Source organism: Tenrec ecaudatus, chromosome 10 (assembly GCF_050624435.1).
Source record: "Tenrec ecaudatus isolate mTenEca1 chromosome 10, mTenEca1.hap1, whole genome shotgun sequence".
Taxonomy (NCBI): Eukaryota; Metazoa; Chordata; class Mammalia; order Afrosoricida; family Tenrecidae; genus Tenrec; species Tenrec ecaudatus.
The window spans coordinates 111326693-111352574 of record NC_134539.1 but is presented as its reverse complement, the minus strand read 5'-3'; the positions used below and the strand labels follow the sequence as shown (position 1 = coordinate 111352574).

The following is a 25882-nucleotide window of genomic DNA, read 5'->3' as shown; positions in this document are numbered from 1 at the left end:
CGTTAAATGTTAGCGTGAACGTGATGTGCTTAACATGGTGCCTGGAGCCCAAGCCTAACTCACTGCCATCCAGGTGAGGTGGGTTCCCAGTGACGCTGCAGCTAGACTGAGCAGAGCTGCCCCAGTGGGTGACGAGTGTAACGTTTGTGGGAGCCGGAAGCCTCGTCTTTCCCCTCCCAGGGCTCTGAACACGATGCCTAGAACATCAGTAAATACTGGTGAAGCGAGGGGGGCACGGGCTGAAGAAGGGCTTCCAGTAACCGGTCCCTCGGCCCACAAACTCACGGAGAGGACATTCCTAAACCTCTGTGTGCACTGGGGACCGGTGTCCCGGAAAGCCTTCTCTCCAAATTTGGGCCTAAGATGTGCTGCCAAATTCTGTTTTGTGCCCGATTTCCAGCCATGCTCCCCCTCCACAGCCCCCGTTTTTCCCTTTGGGCGATGGCTTATGTTTTTCCTGTACCCTTCTCCCCCGACCCCCACCCCTGAACGCCCTGCCTCCTTTCCTATGATTTTTTTTAATTGTTTTGATTGTTGAGAATCTACACAGCGGAATAGAAACCAATTCAACACTTGCAACATGTTCCATTCGGTGTCTTTGACTGCATCCTTCCAGGTGTGTAACCATCCACCCCTTCTCTTCTAAATGGTGCCTCCACCGCGAAGATACACTCCCTCACTGCCCTCTCATCGTCCCGTGGCTGCTGCCCATGGGATGCCCCATCGATAGTTCTTGGAAGAGAGCGCGCTCAGGGCAGACATCCTCCACTGGTCAATAGACTAGTGTTCGGTTTCACGAAGAACTTCTTCTTCTAATTTGGTTTGCAACCAAATATTAGCTGTCCTTTCAGATCCTGGTTGAAATGCTACTTCCTCCACGAAGCCTTTAGCCATCACCTCTGTTTAAAGCAGTGCACACCCCCCACACACCCCATATCCTCCAGAAAATACTGTCCAGATCTCTTTCTGGACACCCCAGGAATTACCTCTGGGCGATTTCTGGGGTGTGTCTCACAAGCCCTATCAAAGCATCCTGCTTTTTTCTTGCTCTCACAGCTTATTCCTCTTATTGTAATTTTGGGGGAATTGAGGGGTGAGAACAGGTTCACCCTCTATGATCAGTTATTTCTTGGTCATCGATATCTCAAGGAATTATAGGCAGGACAATCAACATCTCATCAGGGCCAGGGAGGAGAAATGGGTTCCCCGAGGTTGCACAGCAAGTTGGTGGCAGAGCCAGAACGCAGACGCAGGGTCTGAAGGGCTGAGTCTCAGGTTGCTGGGATGAAGGGTCTGCCATGTGCCACTCACCACTACCTCCTCTCTCCAGCTCCTCCTGTTTTAGGGCAGGAAGGAAAGCCTCACGAACCTCTAACTGCTGCAGGTAGCGAGCCGTTTATGACTCGCCATTTGGGTTCCTGATGGTAGTGACCCAAGGCCCAACATCCCAGCTCTTGACTAACACATGGGTGTTCAATTGGTTGGTCTCCTCGCCTCAGTGCAGGTAAAATGAGAGGGAACCTTAGTTCCTTTTTCAGGTTGCTCAGCAAACCGCTGAGTCTGACATTTGCCCTCCTGAGTTCTCAGGCCTGGCCAGAGGCCGCCTGGGCTCGGCCCAAGTGATCTGTCCATCTGTCTGTCCGGCAGGCAGAGGCTCTCAAGATAGGTCCCTGAGGGGCTACAATGGGCAGCGTCAGGTCCCCCTCTGCCATCCCTGAATGGAAAACAAGACTCAGTCCACCTGGCAGATGGTCCTGAGAGGGGCAAACAAACCATCGTGGGGAGCCAGTGGGTGACGACTCTGGCCCGCATCCCCCGGGGCCAGCGGGGCTCTGCATCACCCAGGCCACAAGCAGTGCCTGCTTTCTCAGGTTCCTGATCAGACAGCAGGGTGAGTGAGAGGACAGGCCAGGATAAGTCGGGGAGATTGGCAGTTTGCCTCCCTCCCCTAAAAACAAATTTAATTGCGTATTTGGGACACGCCTAGAAGAAAGACTCTGGGAATTGAGGCCCAGGTTCCCTGAGAGGGCTGAACCATTTCTGGGTTTCTATTCCGTGTCCATGCTGGAAGCTGATTGGCCAAAAAAGAGTACAGCCTCACGTGCTTGCTGGCTGCTTAGCAAGAGAGCCCTGTGCATCTGGGAATTTTTCACTGCGCTTTGTGTGAGCACGGGAGGATGAATTAGAGCATCCTCTCTCCAGGCCCCAGTATGACACGAGGATCCTGCTGGTCTCCCTCAGAGACTGTGGCTGTTCTAGAGAGTTCTTTCCCTCTTGGTGGTGCTGGTCTCACTGGAGCCTCTGTGCTCCCTCATTCCAGACTCTCCATGACCAGGCGCATATGGGGTTCTTCGTGAATCGAAACCACGATTGGTGCTAGGTTAGAGGTGAACAAGCGAGGCGGTGTTTCTACCCTCTTGTTCTCTCGATCTAGGGCAAGCGATGGCTCTTTAATGACCAACAAACGCGCCAAAGACTCTGAAGGACAGCCGGGTCCTCCCTGGCCTGGTGGTGAAGGCCAGAAGGGTGGGGAGGGACATCCAGGCAGAGTGTGAGCAGCCCATCCTAGAACTGTCAGTCTGCGAGTGAGTTCCGAGGCAGGAAAGCAAGCAAGTCCCCGAAGCTGGATGAATTATGAGAGAGCAGGTGAGAGTCGGAAGGCGGTGAGCAAGGGAGACGGCGTGCTGGGTGAAGCTGGGCGCAGGGCCCACGCACAGCCTTGGAGACCACAGAAGGGAGGAGGGTCTTTCTCTTGGGATGCTATTGATGGTTCTTAGGGAGAGAGGGATGGATGGCATGTCAGATTTGGTTTTGGTCTCGGGAGTGCTGTGGGATGCAGGGGAACTGTGTGCTCCAATGGGCCTCTGTGTCTCTGGTGTTGGCCTCGTGAGCCTGGGGCTGCTCAAACCAACAGCCCCAGCCCCAGGATGGCTACGGTGCAGCCTTCACGGGACGACCGTGGCCAGAGACACATTAGCAGTTATCACATGGGCTGGTTTCCCATGTCTGCCCCTGGCGCCAGGCTGTGTACATGAGACAGATGACCAGCCCCAAACAGGAGGCAAACTGCTTGGGAAAGGGGAAGTGAGGAGTCACAGGGTTTCGTGATGAGAAATAGAAAGTGCATTATGCAAAAGATGTCCTGAGCCCGTTGAGAAGCAGGAGACAGAAGGGGGGTGAGTCACCCAGGAAAGAAGAAAGGCAGGGGTGATCTCCTGGGTGGGGAGGGAGCTGGTCTGCCAGGATTTCATCTCCGACACTACCTGCTGGTTCCTGCAGGTTCTGCCAGCCTGCCTGCCTCTCCCTTCCAACAGTCCTGATGACCCAGTGCAGGCCGGACGCAGGTATATGACCCTGGCTTCTGGGGAGGGGCAGCCAGGGGCGTGGGGATCCTTGTGAAGGTTAGCTCGCCAGAGTCTCCTGAGGGTGAACAATGGTGGTGGATTTGATGGTGGGGGACAGGGGAGTATGAGGACCCCACAGCCAGGGAGTGTTTCGACACCATTGGCATGGGGGGAGGGGCGTGCTTTGGGATAGCCCTACACGTCACAGGATGTTTTGGCATCTCTGGCTTCGGTCCACTCACGCCAATAGAGTCTACTAGTCATTTACACAAGGAGCTCTCGAGTGTAATGGTTACGTGCTCCGCTGTGACCCAGGGACTTGGAGGCTCCCAGGGAGAAAAGAGTTGGCCGAAGATTACAACAACTAAGAAACTCTGTGGGGTTTCCCTGCCATCCGGGGCTGCTGCGAGTGGGAACCGACCCAGTGGAACCCAGCAACATCATCATGAGGACCTCAGGTGCACTTGTATATTTTCAAATCCTCCCCTCTTCTGTGAAAACCGCCCCTCCAGTGTTCAGGGGACAGTGTGTACCCCTGGGCCTCAGGTCCTGGCAGCTGGCAAACATGGAGACTGGGGAGCCCCTTTCCCCACCCCATGATGTTAACAGAGATCTTGTCCAGTGGACAGCCAGACCCTCCGGGCCATTTGGGGAGGCCCTGCTGTCTCCCGAGCTCACATGTTATTTCTAGCCAGTGGTAACCCACAGCCCCATGCAAGTGATGCTCAGATGTCAGTGCAGGGACTTCCGGGCCATTTGGGAGAAAGCTGAGACTTTCTATTCGTGTGAAATGTTTCAGTGTCAGAAATTCACAGGGGCAGTTTGACCCTGTCCTGTAAGGTTGCGGTGAGTCGGGTTCGACTCAATGGCGGGGAGTTTGGTTTGGGTGTTTGGCTGGACCATGGCCAGGGTGAGATCAGTGCCTCCGGTGACTGAGGCACCACCCTGTTAGGCCACCAGATGGCACTAGGGAGTCCCTGACTCTGCCGCAGGACTGGGTGCAGACTGCGGAGGGAACTTGTCTTAAACAGGCCTGGTACTTAAAGAGACAGGGTCACACACTGGCAAACTTTAACGACCTCACTGGCCACAGACAGCATGGACTAGGCTATCCTCACCTTCCTAAGGGTCGAGCTGCCATCTCTTGGAGCTGGTTTTCTTGACAGCTGACTCTCAGCCCAGCAGCCACTCCGAAGCTGACAGGGTCAGTGCGGGCCTGACAGGGTGGCGTCAGAGCTCCCGCCCGGCTGTGAGATGCACCCGCATTAGCCCGGCCTAGAGGCACAGAGCGCCTCCAGCTTGGGGGAACAGCTCCCGCCCTGGCTGGACATGCCCCTGCTGCCCTTGGAGTTGATTCAACTGGAGCCATCGAAATTGATGTCTGGGTTTGTGGGGGCTTGGAGCTTCATTTTGCCTCCTCTTCTGCTGGCATCTCCCCAAGGCTGATGGGGACTCCGTGGTAAGTGGATCAGGAAAGGGGCGCCAGGCTCTGGCGCGAAACCCTCAGATTGTCCCTCTAGGAACAGGCTCTAGTTGACCCCTGGGAGGTGTCATCTGAGCAATGTAGCCGTGTCCCCTGAGAGCGCGTTTAGCTTGGGCTTGGCGTGAGGACCTCGTGGAATTGCAGCCTGGTTAGGATCACAGAGGGTGACTTCCTTGGTGGGGGTACTGGGTGGCTGTGGCCTCTTCCCTGGGGAGAGGGACAGGGTTGTGTTTGGGGGGGTGGGGAGACAGTGATATGAGGGGATGAAATTAATAACCAGCTCCTGCATGTTACCTGCTTTCCCCTGGCAAGCTGCCCGGGTGGGTCACAGAGGCTGAATGTAGTTCTCCCGGGCCAGGTTTCCATACATGAGAGGGCTGCAGATTTTGCCCACTGGACACAAAGCTTAGGCAGAGGACGGATACTTGGAAGAGCCGATCCTGGCTGCCCACTAGGTCTGAATTACCTGCTGAAAAAGCAGGGCGGGGTTGGGGTGGAGAGCTGGGAAGAGGCAGGTGGAAGGAAGACAGAGGGACATAGCTGTCCCAGAGGACCTGCTCCCTGAGGAGAAATTCTCTTCTCTCCAGGAGCCTTGGTGGAGTCAGGGTCATGTGCCAGGCTGCTGACTGCAAGGTCAGTAGTTTAAAGTCACTGGATGCTCCGAGGGAGAAAGACAAGGCTTTTTACTCTCCTAAGGAGTTACAGTCTCGGAAGCCCACAGAGGCAGTACTGTCCACCCTGTGAGTCCACATCCGCTCTGGCAGCGAGAGAGTGGCTGAGGGGTCCCAGGAATCTCACAGCAGTCCATGGGGCTTCAAAGACCGAGGGAAAGGGAAAAGAAAGGGGGTGGGGTGAGCAACAGAGTCTGCTAGGAAGCTAAGGTTGAAAGTCCGTAAATCTTTGGGTGGTGCAGTTAACCTGCTCGGCTACTAACCGAAAGGTTGGAGATTTTAATCCACCCCAGAGGTGCCATGGAAGAAAGGCCTGGCAATCTACTCCCGGAAGACCAGGCATTGGAAACGTGTGGAGTTCAGGTCTGTTCTGATACACGCAGGGCCACTCAAACTTGACAGCGTCTGATGAGGGCTGCTCTGCCTGGAGGTCATCTTCCTGGTCTACCTGGGTAGCCTCCTTCTACAGGCAGGGAAGGCGAGGCCAGAAAGCCGGGAGCCAGGGTTGAAGACCGGAAGTGCAGGGTTTGGCAAGGGCCAAGGAGTGTGTCCCTGGATTGTGTTCCGCTTGGGTCCAGGGTCATCTACTGGCCTGTCCTCAGTGTGGTTTGCTCTGAGAACAATGCTCTTTTCGATTCATCACTCGAGGGAGGCCCGGGGTTTTCTGGAATCACACTGTGACTCCAATTTCTTCCTCCTTGGGTTCCACTTCATTCTGTTTCCTCCTTGGTTCACTCATTGCATGGAGATCTCTCTCTCTCTCTCTCTCTTTCTCTCTCTCTCTCTCACACACACACACACACACACACACACACACACACACACACACACACACACAGATCCTGGAGTCAGATTTCCGGGGTTCATTTCCAAGGGGTCACTACGTGCTACCTGAGCAAGTGGGGAACCTTCATGTGCCTCTTTGTGTGTCTTCTATGAAATGGGGATCACAATGGTGGCTGCTGCTGCGTGTCGCTGAGTTGATTCCAACTCGTAGTCACCCCATCCGATAGGACGGAATCCCCCGGAAGGGCTCCCATGGCTGTCCCCCTTACTGAAGCAGACGGCCTCATCTCTCTCCCATGGAGCGACTGGGTTTGAACCACCCACCTTTGTGTTAGCAGCTGAAGTCTCCACCACTGTGTCACCAGGGCTTCTTGGAAGGCATCATAGTTCTGACCTTATTGGCTTAGGGCAGTGGTTCTCAACCTTCCTAATGCCGTGACCCTTTCATACAGTTGTGGTGACCCCCAACCATAAAATCATTTTCATTGCTATTTCATAACTGTCCTTTTGTTACAGCTACGTTTTCTGATGGTCTTAGGCAACCCCTGTGAAAGTCGTCCAACCCCCAAAGGGGTCGAGACCCACAGGTTGAGAACCGCTGGTTTATGGTAAGGCTTCAGGGAGATGGTCCACGTGAAGTATATCGAACTGTGCTTGGCACTTAAGAGGCATTCAATAAATGTTAACTCTCATTCATTTGATTTATTCAGCATGCATCATTGAATGCCAATCACTTGGGCTTTGGGCAGGGGCTGACCTGCTTTGGGGGTCTACCTGAAACTACCACTGAGCCAATGGCTAGGGCTGCTCATGGAAGAGGCCAGCTCTGGGTGTGGGGCCATCTCAGTCTGCTTGGTTTTTAATTCATATTGGAATGGTGACCTCCCTTCCCACCTCTGCCAACACAGCTGTGGTGTTCATAGCACGGGGAGAGGTGAGTGGCTGGGCCCTCTGTGTACCACAAAAGCAGGCGCTCTGGGTCTTCCGTTGAGTTCGGTGGAGCTGGCTGACCAACCGTGGGGAGGCAAGAGAAGTAGAGATATCCTGTTTGGGTTCTAAGTTGTCATTGTTTTCCCGTCCTGGCTGTGGGGTTGGGAGAAGCCGGGATTGCAAAGCCCTGGGAGTGAAGGGTGGGGTCAGGGGTCTCCAGAGTGGGATGTGCAGTGTCTCCCGCCCTCTCAGTCCCTTACATCAGCAGTGCGGATAGCCCTCACATGGGTGTGGGGTCCTTAGACAGGAGTAGGCAGGTCCCACCAGGTGGGGGAGGTGGGAGGGTCCAGGCAAGGCTGAGTATACATAGAGGATGGAGAGCCAGCTGGAGCCTGGGAGCCCTTGGGCTGGGTGGTGAATGGTTACTGTGAGCTGATGAGAGGCAGTGGGCCGTGCTGATTCAGTGCCTTGGGGTATAGGGGCAGGGCCATCCTTGGCTGAATCAGGATGTCTGTCCCCTTGAATGCCTCCTGCTGCTCTGACAGATTGGGGTTGATGGTGAAAGTATCTCACCAGAGCATCTCCTTGGGCGAAACACAGATGAAAACATGGCTCCTTAACTCCTTCCTTCCTGGGATGGGGCACTGGGTCTCCCCAACCTCCTGCCCACCCCCCAGCGCCCAGCATTTGGAGGTTTCTCTTTCATTCCCAAATGGCCCTGTGCTCTAAGGCCCAGCCACCTCTCTGTAGCTGAGCCAGGCTGTGTGGTGTTAACATGGACAGGAGACTAGGCAGTAGAGACATCAAGGGGATGTAAAAATAACTAGGCCTTCATAAGACAGTGGTGTCCTGAACAGGTGCGCCAAGATGGGAGGGGGATGGATGGGGATCCCAGAAGGCAGTCTCTAACCCACCCGGCCGGCAAAGACTCCCATCAGCTGGCACCAGCCACTTTCGTCAGCCAGCAGAGCATGAGCAGAGGACCAGGGTTCAAGTCCTAGCCCCCAAGTACAGACTCGGCAGGGTGCTCACCTGGGAAATAGGGAGAGAGTGAGATAGATAGCCAGGAGGTCACTGTGAGGTAATCCGTGTACGCAAAGCACTCAGGCCCCAAACAAGGGCTCAGAGGCTTCACGGTGTGGTATCCGGCCTCGCTACCCGTCCCTGCTCACAGCCTCTGTGATTTGTCTATCTCTCCTTCCGATCATGTGTTTTAGAGTGGGCGGTCCAGGTCAGAATTTTGGGGGGGGATGTGGGGGTGGGCTGGGGCAATCAACTGTGGCAACCGTGAAGGAGAGTCACTGCAACATTTTGACTTGAAAAATGTGGAAATAGTTTGTTCAAGCCTTTGTAGATAAAAATGCAACATGTATGCAAATGTATGTGACTTGTGCCAAAAAAAAAAGAAGAAAAAGTATCCTTGGCCTTCTCCACGTTGGCACCAGATGTGGCCTTCCGGAAACCCCAGTGTGCAGACCGAGGGCCCAGGCGGCCCTGGTTGGGGTTGCTGTTGGTTGGGGGAAGGGGAGCAGTGCTGTGCTGCTTTGAGCTTGTGACCACAGCTCTTCCTACTCCTGGTCCTTTCTCCGGAGCTCTGTGCTTTAGGGTTTGGGGTGGGGGGTCCCTGGCCCCTCTCTGCTCCCACATTTGTGCCCCGCGTCCTTGAGTTCCTCCCAAAAAGCTGAATTGCTGCCTCTCCTGTCCCGACTCTATTTCTGGAGTCCTCATTGGAGATGCACCCCACCCCCACCCCCACCCTCCCTGCCAAGCTCCAGGTGCTGCCTGCTCCTCCTCATCCTGTGAGCCAGGGGAGGACAGAGACAGGGATGGGTGGGAGGGTGACAGCTGAGCAGGGCGGGGAGCAAACGACAAGCAGAGCCTGAGCCAGGCAGGCTAGCTAGCGAGGAGGGGAATGGAGGGGACGCAGGGAGAGGTTGCTTCCCACCTCCTTGCCTTGTCCCCACCTGCCCAGCACTGGTGGCCTTCTCCCCTTAGGCAGCTCTTGCCTCACTGCTTAGGGTGGAATGCAGGCTTCTTCTTGGCATCCTGGTTCAGGGACCACTATCTTCCCCTTTAGAAGATAGAGCTGTTCTTTAGAATGAACAAGACCTGCCCCCATCTCCTCTCTCCCATTTGCTGCTCACACGCTGAAGGCCTGCAGACCTGCTACTCACCCCACCTCTGGGGCAGGTTCTGCCGGTAAGCTTTTTAGGGGTCCATTATGGGAAATTTACCATCTGCCATTGCTGCCCTAGACCATCCTAGCATGACCCCTCCACCCTCCCTGACTCCACTGCAACACACACACACACACACCCCACTCCCCCACCACCCCACCCCCGCATGGTCCCTGCTCCAAAGTCCCTTGCTGGAGTCTGAGGGAGCATGGTCTCTGCGCACAGACTCAGGGGACAGGCTCTTGGGACGACTTTGTTAGAAGGAATTTTGTTTTTAAAGCTCTGTATCTGAGGCCTCGTGACCCAGGACCTCCCAGCCTCTACTTGAATATGATTCTGAACACACTTTGCCGCTCTGGGCTGGGCTGCAGACAAGGGTTCAGGGAAGGATCCCAGAGGAGACCCCAGAGCTTTCCCGCACCCCAGTCTTTCGTCCTGCACTTTCCGTCCACGAGGACAGAGAGCCCCTTTCCACCGGTCCTCCTCCCCAGCCGGCAGCCGCCGCCCCCTGGTGTGCAGGGCGGGAACTGCTGGGCTCAGATCTGGGACGCTTCCCTAGGAAACGCTCGGTCAAGGTTTGGAAGCACCAAGCCCCAGCGCCGGTCGAACCCTCCCGCGGGCCGGCCGGACGTTAACCCCATGGGCGCCGCCCCGCCAGTTTATCTAGGGGAGGGGCCTAGCAGCAGCACCAGGCCCTAAAACAGCGCTTGGAGATCCTGGGGTGGCAGGTGATGTCACCCCTGCGGGCCCAGAGGGCTCCCCGCAGCACCTAGTCTGCGGTTGCCCGAATTCCGCCGAGCCCGGCCAGAGGAGGTGCAGTCCCGGCCTGCGCCGCGTCCCTGAGGCCCCCGCTGGACGACGCCTCCAGCTACTGCTGGAGCGCCCCTCGCCGGGGGGTCTGTGGGGACCTGGGTGGCTCCCCACATCCCGTACCAGGGTCCGGAGGCGTGCGGCTGGGGGGCGGGGTGGGTGGGAGCGGCGGAGCCGGGCGCGGATTGGTCGCGGCCCCCGCCCCCCGCCCGGGGCGCGGCGCGCAGCCCCGGGGAAGTTGCTAGTTGGCGGCGGGCGGCGGGGCTGCTACTTACACCCGGATCTGCAGCGGAGCGCGCCAAGGCCGCCCGGGCCGGAAGGGTTCTCGGGGACCCCCGCCTGCGCGCGCGCGCCCCCCTCTGCGCCCTCTCCCGCCGGCTCGGCTCGACTCGGGCTCCTTCCTCCCAGCTACCTGTGTCCCGGCCGGCCCCCGCCTCCACCCTGCGCCGGGCAACTTCGGCCTCCGGGCTGGCCTCGCCGCCGGCCCGCGCCCTCTCGCCTTTGTTGTGCGATGAGGGTCGGGTTTCCGATCTGAGCGACCCGCCGCCGCCGCCGCCGCCACCGCCACCGCGTGTGGCCGCGGGCATGGAGCCGCTCAGCCACCGGGGCCTGCCGCGCCTCTCCTGGATCGACACCCTGTACAGCAGTACGTGTGCGCGCGGGGGGGTGGGCGCGGGGAGCAGGCCCGGGGCGCGCGGGGAACCCGGCGCGGGCGGGGCGTGGGCACGGCCGCTCGGTGCCCAGCGAGCCGGAGTCAAGGGACCGTCGGCGGCTGGACTGCCATCTGGTCCCTGGAGCGGACTTGGCAAGAGTGAGGACTGGGGGGCGGGCTCGGAGGGGCCGGGAGAACTGACACCCCTCCCACCTGTTGTGTAATCCTGCCTTCCTCACGGCTCGGGAATAGAGGGGAGAGCCCTTTTTAGGGGGCTGCCGCGGCTTCCCGACTGGCTGCTCCCGCTGCCCACGCTGCAGCTGAAAGGCTGTCGGCGGTGAAGTCCCTGGCGCCCGAATCGGGGTCCTCTGGGACATCCGTGGCCGCCGGGTTCGGGGTGGGGGTGGGGTCAGGTGGGAAAGGAGACGGTGGGCGCATATTCCACGCGGGCGGCGGCGGCGGGGGGGGCGGGGCAGGGGAAGGCGCGTTTGGATTAAGGAGCTGGAAATTCGCGGCTCAGCAACCTTTTCTGCCAGCCTCATCTCCACCCCCACCTCCAACCCCCAAAAAAGAAAAGGAAAAAAAAATCCCTTCTCGGGTTCTCCGCCCCCTCGTTCCCAAATCTGCCGCGATCATGTGATAGCTTTTGCACCGCCGCTGGCGATGTGTAACTGATTACAGGTACTTCCCGGGGGCTCAAGCTAAGCTGGGATCCGCCTCCCCCTCCCCTGGGTGGTTAAGCATTCTCCCACCCTTTCTGGGGGGCCCTACCCCAGGCACTTTGAGGGATGTGGGAAGAAAGGGTGCCCCTGAACCCGGAGATAGGTAGGAAGTGAATTGGTCCACTGCAGTGGGACCCTCCCTCTCACTTGCAATGTCTCCGGAAGCAGGGGCAGGGGGCAGCTGGTGAAGCCAGGTTCTGGTTCTAGACTTGGGGTCCCTGGGACAAGGATATTCCTAAGGGCGAATCGGGCTCGGGCTCATTGCTAACCGTCCTAGTGAGGGAGAGATGGAGGCGGGAACAGAAATGATTGACTGGCCCGAATACTTGCCCTGGAGGCTTTTTAATACCCAGCACCCAGCCTCTGACCTCTGCATCCCCTTGGGTCCCCCCATTTCTCCTCCTCCCTCTCCCCCCACCGACTTTCTCCCCCACACACCTCCCTTCCCCCTAGAAGCTGTGTCTTGTGAAGGCTCATTTTGCTTCAGACTTTCAACATCAAAGTGGCCAGGCGGCATCCCCTGGGCAGCTTCCTGCTCCAAACCAGCCAGTCCATCTGCTCTTCACAGGCAGTGGCCAGCCCCACTGGGTGAAGGTCAGGGCTCACACGGCTGTGTTGCGTGTGTGTCCCAGTGAATGGGGACGCACATCTGTTGGGAGCCTGGCTGCAGCTCAGCTCTTGACCCTGGGAAGGATTAGTGCCGCTCTTCTTAACTGTGCTCTTGCAGATAAAGCACAGTCCTCACCAGGCTTCTTCATATTCACATCCAGCTTCCGTCCCCAATTGTCCCACCTCTTTGCCAAGCCCAAGACTGGTCTCCCTGGTCCCCCAAAGCGTGGAATCCTAAAAACCTGTCTCTGTTGCCCTGAAAATGAGCCTCCATCCCCGCCATCCCCAAATGTGTCTGTTCTCTCCCACCCCTTCTGCAGCAGGAAAGCCAATCACCCAAGGCAGCCTTGGAAAGGCCTGACCAGAAGGAAGGTAGCGAAGGCAGCACCTGGAAAGGGAACTAGACCACGGGTCTCTGGGGGTGGCCTTAACTGGGCCTGACTCTGGCAGGCTGGCACCTGACCTGGCTATCCTGCTGCTGTTGCCCTGGCCACTGGGCTCCCGAGGCAGCCTGGGTGGTGGGGGTGGGGGGAGGGCAGAGACTTGGCAGCCGTTTGAGGAGCCCCTGCCTCCTTTTCCAAATGGCTTGTGTGAGAGCCATAGCATGAGTGTTCCGGGGAGGTGCTGTGCAGTCACATTTGGGCTGTTAGCCATGAAGTGTCCTCTTGATGAGAGCCGAAATTAAAACAAATGCCCAGGCTGTCACTGCCTGGCAGCATGGTTTTGTGACTCCCAAAGGAAGTTCTTTGGCCTCTCAGGAAGCGATGTTCTTATAAGGCTCACCATCCAGGGTGGCAAGTCCCCACAAGAGCCAAGCCCAGGAGGGATGGCGAAGGGCATGAACTCCGTGAGATGTGAATGCCCCAGCCCAAAAGGCGCCGCCTGAACCTTGCTCTGGGTCATAGCGATAATAGTATCTTCCGCATACCTACAGGTATGCCAGGCACTGTGCTTGGCACGGTCCACTTCTCAAGCCTCTGCAAAGAGTCACAAAAGGTGGGCTGACCTCCATTTTACCGCTGAGGTGGGAGAGTCTTGGTAACCTCTTAACGTTTACCAAGGGCCACGTATCCGCCCCACCAAAGGGCACGACTGGAATGCCGGTCATCCCCAAGACAGTGAGGAACTGATGTCACCGGGATTCACCTGAACAGATTCAAGGCTTTGAAAGGTCGTGGAAGAGGGACAGAGGCCCCTTTGGCTCTCTGTGCTGGAGTCGACTCTGCAGGGAACCCGCCGGCTGCATGGTTACAATGACTCTGGGCCAACTTGTCTCTGTCGTCCTTGGTCTCTAGACCAAGGCAGGGACAGGTCAGGCTCTGCCTCGAGGACTCTCTGCTCCAAGGTGTCAGACTGCCACCAGCCCTTCCCCTCCCTCCCTCCCCCCTTTGCAATTGTCAACTCATTCTTGCTGATTGCAGCCTCTGCCTGTGGGAGGACGCTGGCTTCCATTGCAGGTTGAGAGCCATTTGAGAACTGGGCCACAGACCCCCTTTCTCCTCTATGGCAGAAGTCTTCTAGAAGCTGGGACGGAGTTGGTCTCCACCACCAGTGTGACAATCTGGGGCTGAGTGGCACAGGGTTCTTTGCCCGTGACACACTGGAGGGGCAGGCCCCTCCCACTGCACTCACATGTCTGCTCCGCCCCACACAGTTCTCTGTATTTCTGTAAGAACGTCAGCCCTGCCCTGCAGTGCCTTGCCTGGATTCTTTTTCTGGGGCTGGTGTCATTCTGTGTGAAGCTGTTTCCTTCTTCATTCTCCCTCCTGCCTGTCTTTCTACTAAGCGATGTATAATCACCTTTGCTTCCTTCTGTACGCCCGGATTAGCTGGGGTTCAATGAAACTCTGTACGGTAACTCCCCAAACGTGGGAAGGGGTGAATTGAAAGTGATTGGAGAGAGTCCTCTAAGCAGAGATCAACTCCATGCCCCAGGCAGGCTGGTCATTGGCACATCTTCAAATAGAGGATCTTTAAGTAGATGTTCCAAACCAAACTCCCTGCCATCGAGTCCATGCTGATTCATGGTGACCCTGTAGGACAGGGTAGAAGTGCCCCTGTGGGTTTCTGAGACTGGAACTCGACAGCCGTAGAAAGCCACATCTTTCTGCCTTGGAGTGCCTGTAGATTGTAGCCCAACATGTAACGATGATGCCACCAGGGCCCCATCAGTGTCTGTTGGACAGCACTTCTTTAGGAAAGCCAGGCGGGGGGAACTGCATTTGAAATCTCCTTGCCATTTCTGCCTGCTTGACCCTTGGCAGCTCAGCTCTGACCCCAAACAGACCCACTCCACGGAGCCCAGCAAAAACCTGCAGTGACTTGGACCTCATGGAAGGCAGACCGTGCCCATCTGTGGTGACTTGAACCTGCTTCTGGAGTTCCCACCCCTTACTCCAAGCAGCGTCTCCAAGGGACATTTCAGTCCTTCTTGATATGTCCATGCCCTTTAGAGAAGGGGGCCAGGAAAGCACTCAGGGCTAGGGGAATCAAACCTTCCCCCAGGTGCTCATCCACCTGCCTACTTGCCACATCAAGTATCTAGCCGCTGTCCCAGCAACAAGACAGGGATGCTGAGAGCAAGTCTGCGTCCTCCCGCCCCTGTGGCACTAGTGAACACCTGCAGCCGGTCGGTGCCTGCTGCTTCTCTGAATAGCCACAGTCACGTATCCCTTCTCGTCAACACCGTAATTGTCAGGGCTGCTGGCTGCTCAGAGGAGAATGAAGTCATCCACGCACAGGGAAACTTAATTTGTTATTGTTGTTGCCCGTTGTTCTTTGGGAAAAGGACTGGGAGACAGGAACGTGCACTGAGAATTAGCGAGAAGGTACTGTGAGGCGCTTAACAAGGGGGAGGCGGGTGATGGCGAAGGAATGAAAAAGTCCCTCCTGCTTCCCTCTTGGGGGTAGGATGGAAGATTTGGCCTGTTCTCTGTCTGAGGTGTTGAGGGCGAATCTGGTACCACTCTTCTGCACACGTTTCTGTAAAGGGAGGCTTTGATGTCTCTCGTGGGGGCTGCGTGAATTAATTAGTGAATGTTTATAAAGTGCTTTGAAGATGAGCGTTGTGGAGCTGCCGGCTGTCCAGCTCACCGGGGAAATTGTGACTAGCTTGGGCTCTGCGGACAGCTTGCAGGCAAGTTGGAGGGGGGCTTGGACGGGTGGTGAGGGGACTGGAAGCAGGAGAGTGTTGGATGTTTTTTCCCATGCCCTGGCCCAGTGCCGCATGCGTAATAAATCCTCTAGAATTTTCGGTTGGATATGTGAATACCAAAAAGAGACGACAGCCCGGAGTTCTTGGCTCCTTAAATGCCCTCTTCCACCGGAAGTCCCAGAAATGTATTAGCTGATCCATTCACACATTTCCTGGCACGTGGATTTGGTAATTATAGCAGCATACAGTGGAGTTGGAGACCCCTCCCAAGGGAGGGCCTGCAGGCTGCTGGGGCTCGTGATTGGGAGACGCCACTGCCTGAGTGTCTGGGCTCACCTGGAGCCATTCAGGCAGAGGAGGAGCTGGGCCACTTCAGGACAGCTGTGTCTCCTTCGCCCACCACTAGGTCCCTAACAATGCTTTGAAGCTGTGCATAAGGTTTCAGGGGCTCCTTCTTCCCCACTGGGCAGCCTGAGTCCTTCTTCCTTGACCTTTCTTAGTCTGGAAGCTCTGATAACACCTGTTGACTCGGTTGACCCTGCTCCCATTTGAAATACCAGTGACGTAGCCTCCAGCACCACGGCAACACACAAACCCCCACAGTAGGACAGTCTGCCGGACAAAGCCCTCAAAGAGATGGATGGACACAGTGGCTACATCAGTGGGCTCAGGCCTAGGAACAATTGGGGGGCTGACGCAGGACCGGGCCGTGTTTCCTTCTGTTGTGCCATGTGGAGCTGACTTAATGGCATGTAACAGTAACAAGGCCCCTGACGGGCTTTGTACTCATCCAGAATTACAGTCTCCGGGGCCCACAGAGGCAGCTCTGCCCCTTCCGACAGGCTCTCTCTGAGTCAGCATCCACTCGAAGACAATGAGTGAGATCCCTGACTGTTGTGGGCTGAGTAGTCCATGGGAAGCGGAGCCCCTTCTACCTATGTTCTGGGCCTTTTCCTTTGCCTGCTTGTACCCGTGGGCTAGCTGGGCAGGCTTACTTGGCTCCACCGCTGGGCTAGGAGAGGGTCTTTTTGACTTACATCCTTTGCCTGCCTCTGCTTGCATTTCTCCGACAGGATGTGGTTAGGCGAGGCTGTGGATGGCCCTGGCTGGCAGCTAGAACTGCTGGTCCCTGAAGCTTGGTGAGAAGCCCGTTCGAGCTGACCCACAAGAAAGAGGGCAAAAGGCAGGCTGTTGACTGTACCTGCATGGGGGCTGGTGGCAGATAACCCCCATTTTAGCCCTAGCTCTACGGCAGAGCCCCTTGAGAAGGGACCACCTAGGGACTGGGACCACTTGTGGATGGGCAGCGAGTTTCCTGTCTCAGATTCAGCCTGAGTGGGCCTCTCCTTCTGCTCTCTGCTTCCTGTTATGCTTCTGTCTCCCCCTGACCCTTCCTTCTCCAGCACGCCAGAGCAAAAGGGGATGCGGATTGACTGGCTCTATGGAGAATCACAGGGTCATTGGGGCCCAAGGGTGGGCTCTGTCAGGGGCCAGTCCTCTCTACCTTCTCTCCACCTTGTGTCTCACACCACAGGTGGGCATGGCAGAGGGGGTTCAAGCATCTTGAATGAACACGGTCCCCCTAACGCATTGAGTGGCAGGGAGGCCTGGGCTGGATGATGGTCACTGTGCCTCTCAGGGTCCTTGGCCCTCTAGGAGGGAGCTTGGTGGGTGGTCTCTGGTGTGTTAGTTGAGCTGCCCCCTAGAGAAGTCCAGGGGTGACTCAGGCCTGTTGGGGAAAGTTGTGGCCATAATCACCTTCATGAGATTGAAGGGCTGATCCTAGTGATCCTATTAGTGGCCTAGGGGAATGAACCCCTTTCTCCTGGGCATTGCCTGCTGGGCAGCCTTAAGAGTTTAATGGATCAAGATTGTGGAGATCAAAAGATGCTGTGTAATTAAGCCCAGTGATTTCCAAGCTAGGGGACATCCGCTCTCCACAGCAGCACTTGATGTCCTTATGTGTGGTCACTCCATTCAGCTGACTCTGATGGCAGATATCATCCAGGCCGCCTCCCCCGCAGTACAGATTCTCACCACACAGGGGGACCACCCCCTCCATGCCAGCACTTCGCTAGGCACTTGTCCCAAGTTAGCATCAATCCTCCACAGCTCCCCACCTGGTGAGCAGGAACTATTACTGCTCTTTTGTAGGGAGGAAGCGGGCGCTCCGGGCAGTTAGGGAGGAAAGTGGTGGTCACAGAATGTGGAGGACATGAGGTCAGACTTGAAAGTGCCCCTCCCCGCCCCCCTGCCCTGGCCTTGGACAAGGGCATCACGGCAGCCTGTGATCCCCGCCCCAGTTAGAGTGACAGCTGGGAAGGCTGTGTCTTGGTTCCCCTGCATTGCACACAGAGTCCTGGACGTGCCCACCGATGCGGTTGCCTTGTTGCCAAGGATGCCAACTCTCAGAGCGACCCTATGGGACAGGGTAAAACTGCCCCTGTGAGGTTGTAACTGTTTATGGTAGTAGAAAGGCCCATCTTTCTCCTGAGGAGCTGGGGAGGCCGAGTGTGTGTGTGTTGCTGACCTTGCAGATCGCAGCCCATGGCATGGCAAAGCAAGAGCCTAAGGAAGCCCCTCAGTGACCCAGCATTCCCCTGTCCCATAGGCAAGAAGGGATGGTGTTTAAAAAAAGAAAGGAAGGAAGGAAGAAGAAAGGTCTTGGGAGGTGGGGGTGGGAGGCAGCCAGAGAGAGGCAAAGAAGTACAGCTGAGAGGACCCGAGAATTTGGCAGACCCCAAGCGGGCTGGCCCTGCTCTCTGGCCTTTTTGAATTCGCCTCTAGAGTTCCAAAGGAAAATAAAGAGAGTCCTCGGACATAAATCAGGCCACTGGACACGGAGGCTCAGGCCCGGCCGGGCTACAGATCTGGCTGTTGGGCTTGAACTACCCAGCATGCTAATGATGTGTGAGGCCCCTGCAGCTCCTCCCACCCCCTTCCCCCCTCCCATAACCTCCCCTTCAGAAAGGCCCCTGCCTGGAAGCCTACCTTTCTGGGGATGATGCCCCCGCTTGGGGCTCAGCAGATACCACCCCACCCCACTTAGCCTGGTATCAGACAGACCAGAACAAGATTGGAGAACTCCTTGCACAGAGAGGTTTTTGTTTTCGGTTGGGGGTGGGGGTCATGATCTTGGGGTGCTGAGAAGGTGAAGGGAGAGGAAGCGGACTCTGTTCTTATCCCTACTCCTCGCTGCTGACAAGGTCAGTGGCAGCTTACACCATCGAATCGTTCATTGAGGCGGTGGGTATTTTGGGAGCTCCTGTTTAAAGGGCGTAGGGCCCATGCACCCTCCCCTTTAGGCCTGTATCATTGGGTGGGTGGGCAGGTGGTGGGTGTGGAATTTCAGGTCCCCACCCCCAGGCCTCAGTTACTCCTCATCCCTCCTCCCCTCCCCCCACCAGCACTGCTGTTCCCTTCAGTTAACCAGCACACAGACAACTAAAACACATTTCCTGAATCAGTACTTACCCATTCTTCTGTGTGTGTGAGATGATAGTTTACCAAGCAGATCCTCAGCTGTATGTTCAACACTTGGCACACATGTTGGTTCCTGTCCCCCATTCCAATCCATGCATGATCCCTTAGCCCACTCCCCCCGGGTTTCTGGTTTCCACGCCTCCTTTTCCCTCACCTTCTGAGCTTTCCTGAGGGCCAGCGCTGCCCTTTAATGTCTACCTGTCCTTAGCCTGTGTCCTGCACTCATCGCTTCGCCCACCTCTGACCCCCCTGAAAGTGAAAGGGCCCAGTCGTGACCTTCTACATTGATTGCATCACCTGCATTGAGAAAAGCACTTTGGTTATTACGCAGGTAATGTTTTTTCTCTCTCGGTTGATTCCTTGTTTAAAATATAACTTCTTTAGAAAGGATACTAAGGGGAAACATGTATCATTTACAACCGAGAGTTCCCTTACAAATAAGGACAGTGCAAAGGGAAATAGTGTTACTTATTACATTCTGGTAAGACACTGTTGTCCTTGGAAAGATCTAAGCCTGCGCCTCTTGATACTTAGTTAAGAGGGAGAGAGAGTCCTGTGTTTGTCCACTGATGGATGTATAAACAAAAATGCAGTGGGCCATTATTCAACCAAAGGGAGAAATGGTATACTGGCACCTCCTATGGCATTGACCTTGAGAACACAATGTTGAGTGAAATAAGTCAAACCAACACAAAGGATAAGTATTACAAGATTCTGCTTGTATGAGATAAATAGTATCAGGGAAGCACATAGAAACCAATGCCACCATCGTGGCTGCCAAGGAGGGGAGTAGAGAGGACTGAGTTTCTGTGACAGGCAGTAGACAAACTTGGAAGTGAGAATGTGGATGGCTGTACAACATGGTGAACTTAACAATGTCCGAGGTTTCCATATATACTTTACCACAATATTTAACTGTTTTTAAAAGTACTCAATTTTTCCTGTCCCCCTATCATGCTCGGTCCCCACCAGGGTTTCAGCAATTCCTCTTTGTTACATTACCCTTGATCATGTTCTACCAGGCCTCCCACACCCTCCTCACTACCAATTTGGATCACTTGTTGTTCCCTTGTCCCTGGGTTTGTTAACACCACTTCCTTTCCCCCCCACCTCCCACTCTCTCATGTCCCCCCGGAACTGTCAGTCCAGTTGTTTTATCCTCCAGATTTTTCATCCAGCCTATCTTATTTAGACAGACCTGCAGAAATAATAACATGCACAAAAACAAGACAGAGCAAAACCAAGCAATAAAATACAACAAAACAACAACAAACCAATGACAAAAAAAACCACAACACAACAAGAAAGGAAATCTTATAGTTAGTTTAAGGATCATTTATTGGCTTTTAGGAGTGTTTTCCAGTCCAGTCTGTTAGGGCACCAGGCCCCAAAGTCCATCTTAAGCATTCCTTGGGGACCTCACTGCTCCATTCCCTTGCTGTTCTGTTGCACCCCCTTAGTGTTTTTGCCTTGGTGTGGCGAGATCAGATCGGGTGCAGTTCCCACACTGTGTCTCTGGTGTTGTCCTCTGTAGAGCTATGGGTCAGTGAGAGGCGTCATGTCTCATCGTGGGGTTGGCCATGTGGTCCTCTCTGTGGACTGGCTGCTCTAATTGTGGTCATTGTCCTCACGGTCTGGTGGGCCAGGATGTGCTCCACTCTCTGCTCCCCCTTCATCAGCACCCGTGTGCTCCAATCAGATATGTCCCTCTCCTGGAGTTGCAGATTCAATGCTGTCTTTTGAAATACATTCTTCTGGGGGGAGGGGCAGGTGTCCATTTAGTAGTAGAGGAAAGAGCTAGGAAGCAAAGGGCATTTATAGAGGTCTAGATAAATACATGTATATATGCAAATATATCTATATATGAGGATGGGGATATAGATCTATGTGCATATATGTATAGGTTTAGTATTAAGGTAGCAGAAGGACATTGGGCCTCCACTCAAGCACTCCTTCAATGCAAGAATACTTTCTTCTATTAAATTGGCATTCTATGATGCCTACCTTCCCGACACAACCACTGAAGACAAAGCGGGTGAATAAGCAAATGTGGTGAAGAAAGCTGATGGTGCCCGGCTATCAAAAGATATAGCATCTGGGGTCTTAAAGGCTTGAAGGTGAACCAGCAGCCATCTAGCTCAGAAGCAACAAAGCCCACATGGCAGAAGCACACCAGTCTGTGCAATCACGAGGTACCGAAGAACAAAAAAATATTACCATAGTGAATGAGGTGGGGAGGGTATAGTGGAGACCCAAAGCCCATTTGTCGGCACTGGAGATCCCCTTGCAGAGGGGTCTTGGGGGGAAGACTAGCCAGACAGGGTGCAATGTAGCAACGATGAAAAATACAACGTTCCTCTAGTTCCTAAATGCTTCCCCCACCAACTATCATGATCCCAATTCTACCTTGCAAGTTTGGCTAGACCAGAGGATGGACACTGGTATAGGAACCAGAAACTACGGAATCCGGGGAGGATGATCCCTTTAGGACCAGGAGTGTGAGTGGCGATAATGGGAATGTAGAGGGAGGTGGGTTGGAAAGGGGGACCCGATTACAAGGATCTACATGTGTCTGCATGTGACCTCCTTCCTGGGGGATGGACAACAGAAAAGTGGGTGAAGGGAGATGCTAGCCAGGGCAAGGTATGACAAAATAATAATTTATAAATTATCAAGGGTTCATGAGGGAAGGGGGAGCAGGAAGGGAGGGGAAAAAATGAGGAGCTGATGTCAGGGGCTTAAGTGGAGAGCAAATGTTTTGAGAATGATGAGGGCAATGAATGTACAAATGTGCTTTACACAATGGATGGATGTATGGATTGTGGTAAGAGTTGTATGAGTCCCCAATAAAACTTTTTTTAAGTATTCAATTTTTTTAAATTTAAAAAGAGTGCAGGGAAATAAAGGCTAGACAGATGATAAAGACCTGGCAGTTTACTGCCCCAAATCAGCCCGGAAAATGCTGTGGGGCCCAGTGCTGCACTCTGAAACCCCACTTGCAGGGCCAGGCACTGGTGCTCGGGGTGGCCCTAAGTTGCCTGTGGGTCACCATGGCTCCAGGGCCAACTCCCGGGCAGCCCACAACAGCACTAGAGATGCCTCATCAGCATCAGGACAGTGGAAAGCATTTGAGAAGGATGTACTTGTCTCAGGCTGCGATTTTAATAGTGTGGCAAGCAGACAGACGCTAACCAAAAGGGACCACAAGCCTTTGACCCCGGGTCCTCTCCTTCCATCTACCTAGAATCCAGGCCCCCTTGGAAGGGAGGAAAGGACAAGGACACGGTGGCTTCCTCCTGGAGTTCAGCACAGGAGAGCGGTGCTTCTCCAGAGCCATTGTGCACTGATCTCTGGGGGTCTTGTGAGCAGGATGCCCCCCCCCCCCCGCCCCCGGTTTCTGCATTTCTAGCAAACTCACAGGTGACAGCACCAGCAGGGACCACCCGCTGGGCACCAAGCTCTAGCACCCTCTGGCAGGAAACCTGCTGTGGATTCCACACCAAGCCAGACCTTCTGTAGTTCTGATTCCAGCCCGATGTAACACAGTCAGGACACATGTCTTTTTCCTTTTAAATCATTTTATCGGGGGCTCTTAAAGCTGTTCTCACACGCCATGCATCCATCCATTGGGTCCAGCACCTGTGTTCATAGGTTGCCATCATCCTTGTCAGACACAGTTCTGATGAGCCCGTCTCCCAGTACAAAAGAACAGCAGCAAAGCAATTGCTTGGAAGGAAGCCCAATGAGCACCAGACTCGAGCCCGTCTTCCCCCGTTCATGATCTCATTTCAGCCTTTCAGCAAACCTGGGAAGCAGTTAGCCTCACTTGAAGGTGGAGGAGAGGGAATGGACATTGGGACCGGTCTTTGGTGGTGACTCTTGCTGCGGGGGCTGCCCCCTTCTCTAGTGCAGGAGCTCAGGCACCTGGCCTTTGCGAGTACAATCTAGACCCCTGCTCACCCCCTGAAGGGCCAGCGTTGGTGTTAATGGAGCAGAACATTGTGGCTATTAATTTTGTAGCGCATCATTGAGAGGGTTAATGGGAGACCAGATGGCGGGCCACCCAGCCGGGGGGGAGGGGCCTCGTTTTCCTTGATTTAGGCTGACGAGCATTTTGCAGACCCCCCCACGGCAGCTTCTGACCAAATAGCTCTCCTTGGCTGGCCAGGATGGTGTCACTCGGAAGGGCTAGTGGACTGAGTGCCATGTTTAGGGGCAGAACCTTTCGGACACAAATGCCCGCTGGGAAAGAAGCACGTGGGGAGGAGCAAATTTGACGTCAAAAGAGCCATCTCTGGCCTGGAACCGCCGGTCACATCAGGCCACCTGCCACCACAGCACGGCTCTCCTGCAACAGGTCTCTTCCCCGGCCAGAGGCACCGTGCCCTTTTCTGTCAGTTGTGGATGCCCAGAGCCAATGTCCAGCAGCCGCTCCCTTATCCAGAATGTTCCTGGGGGATTTCTTCCCCACTACACCCCCCTCAAACAGCTTTCCCAATCCTCTGTGCTTTGAGGTCCTCATGCTGCTTCTCAGTTCCCAGCAACCCACACTAGCCCTGCTCAAGCCTCTGCCCCTACCTCCAGGAAGCCAGCCAGGCTTGATTATAGCACCTCCCAGCTCAGACCCCTTGCTCCGTGCAGCCTACTGCGGCCCTTTCTTGTCCAGTGTTGAACATACGTTGTGTTTGTAGCTTGTTTTTTCTTCTCTGCCAGATCCTACACTCCTGAGAGGCATTAGAGAGGGGAACAAAGATTTCCATTGACAGGGTGCCAGACACTGTCCCAAGCACTTCACAAACAATGTCCCCTTTAGTCTTGCACCACCCACTGAGGCCCCGACTGTGTTTTTTGGGGTCCCGATTCTTATGGAAGAGCAAGCGTTTTCCTAAGACCCCCTGGTTCAGCTCTGGTCCATGGGGGGTCACGACAAGTCAGGGTGGATTTGACAGGAGCTATGCTTCCGTTTGTAGAGAGCTTAAGAAGTGCTCCGGAGGTGACATAGCCTTTAAACACAGAGCCCTTAGTCTGTCTAGAGGCCGGGGTCTGCCCTCCTCCCCAGAGGTGCCCCAACACCAGGGCTTCCTGAAGAAGAGCCCCCGGGGTGGGACTGAGGTGTCTGTGTTTTGGGGGAACCTGTGCCCTCGTCCAGTGGGGTGAGTGTCACTACAGCCCCCTTCACAGAGCACATCGCCCAGGTCCCCACCCCCGGGAGCTCACTGGAGGGGATAAGAAACAAGGGAGTTTGTTTATTATTGTTTCTCTGAGGAGCGGGACAAAGCTGCTCTGGCACAGGGCCCCCTCGAAGGACCCCAAAGCTGGGGCGAGGGGTGGGGGCGATGGCAGCGTGTCTGAGGGGGTCCTGGCAGGTTCCGACTGCTGTCTCCCCAGTCCCCCGCCAAGACCTAGGGCCTCCCTGGAAACATCTATGAAAATGCAGATTCTGATTCCCCGGCCGAGCCGCAGCTTCTGCTGGTCTGACAGATGGGTGTCTAACCTGTCTGATGAGCTTGAATGAGGAGAGCTGGAAACATGGAAACACTTGAACTGAGCTGGAGGAGACTGTCGGAAGTCAGTGGATGTCCAAGGAATAGACTAATCCATCTTGGAAGAAGCGCTGTCAGAATGCCCCTGAGTGGCGGGGACAGCGAGTGAGACTTTGTCTCACGGACTTTGGACATCTTGTCAGGCAAGGCCAGTCCCTGCAGAAGGATATCAAGCTTTGTAACGTGGAGGGGCGGGCAGCTAACAAGAGGAAAACCGTGGACAAGATGCTGCAGCAGGGGGCCACAAGACCCCCGGATTGTTGTGAGACTGGCAGGCACCAGGCAACGAGTGCTTCGGTCTCTTGAGCAAAGGGTTGCTATGAGTTCAACAGCCCCCGTGGGGTGAAGGCCGCACCACGGGACACCCACTGCCCTCTAAGAGGACCCGACCACGTTATTCACTTGTGATATAGGGGGTAGGACCCAAACAAACCAAAACCACCGCCATCGAGTCGCTGCTGACCGATCGCGAGCTTACAGGACAGGGTGGAACTGGCCCGAGGGGTTTCTAAGCCTGTCACTCTTTGTGGGAGCAGAAACCCTCTTCTTTCCCCCATGGAACAGCGGGTGGTTTCAAACAGCTGACCTTGGAGTTCGCAGCCCAACACATAACCACCTCACCACCTGGCTCCTCCTATGGGGAGTAAAGCGAGCTCCAATCAAATATAATTCATAGCCACCCGTGTATTACATCTTAAAGACAGGTCTCCGTGATGGCAGAGACCGTCAGCAGGAAGCCAGAGGGATGTCCAAATGATTGACAGCCACGAAGCCACATTCTAAAGTGTAGAAAACAAAGGAGATGCCATCGCTGGCAGCGGATCAGTTCATCACAGTTGCAGTCCAGATGCTGCCAATATTCTTGAAAGCCCCGTCATCCATTCACTTCTCCAGTGGTCCTTATTCCATGTCCAACACTCACATGCGCAGGCGAGGATAGAAGATACCACAGGTTGGCGCACCTGAGTCCTTCAAGTAACATCCTTGCTTTTCAGTGCTTTGAAGAGGTCTTGCGCGGCAGATTGATGATTGATGGAGGCCAGGTGTCCTCTGAGCTCTTGATGGCTGCTTCCATGAGCAGCGATGGTGGATCCCAGCAAGACGGAATCCTGACACCTTCGGGAATAATTCTTAAGCTCTGACACGCTCGCCAGCCTGCCCCCCACCCCCACCTCCCTCCTTTTTCCTTCCTAGAGGATAAAGTCATGCACTCTGTAATGTGACTCCAACCCTTCTCCCTCACCTCCTGGTGCTCCCTACATCCCAACCCTCCCGGCGCCTGTGACTGTGCTCACAGGCCCCCAGACACACCCTGGGTGAGGAGGAGGCTGAAGGTCACCTCCTTGGGAAACCTCCGTGTCTGTTTGCTTGCTCCCTGGTGCTGTGAGTTAGGCCCTGGACTGTGGAACTGGGGTCAGTAGTTCAAACCCCGAGTGCTCCTCAGAAGAAAGATGAGGCTGTGCTCTGTAGAGTCAGTCTGCTCGATGGCTCTGAGGTTTTGTGTTTTGTTTTGTGTTT

The 25882-nt window shown here is 55.2% G+C and overlaps 1 protein-coding gene across 2 annotated transcripts in view; it reads left to right on the top strand.

Moving 5' to 3' along the window:
• The window catches only part of ABR (ABR activator of RhoGEF and GTPase), a 216054-nt gene that overhangs the window by 44081 nt on the left and 146091 nt on the right, over positions 1-25882 (top strand). Inside the window, exon 1 of one of the 2 annotated variants that reach the window (XM_075561253.1) lies at positions 10726-10847. The exons of the other annotated variant lie outside the window; for it this stretch is intronic. Within the exon in view, the coding sequence (XP_075417368.1) occupies positions 10787-10847 (61 nt within the window). The 5' untranslated portion in view covers positions 10726-10786. Of the gene's footprint in view, positions 1-10725; positions 10848-25882 lie in introns of those variants that run through there. 2 annotated transcript variants of the gene reach the window in all.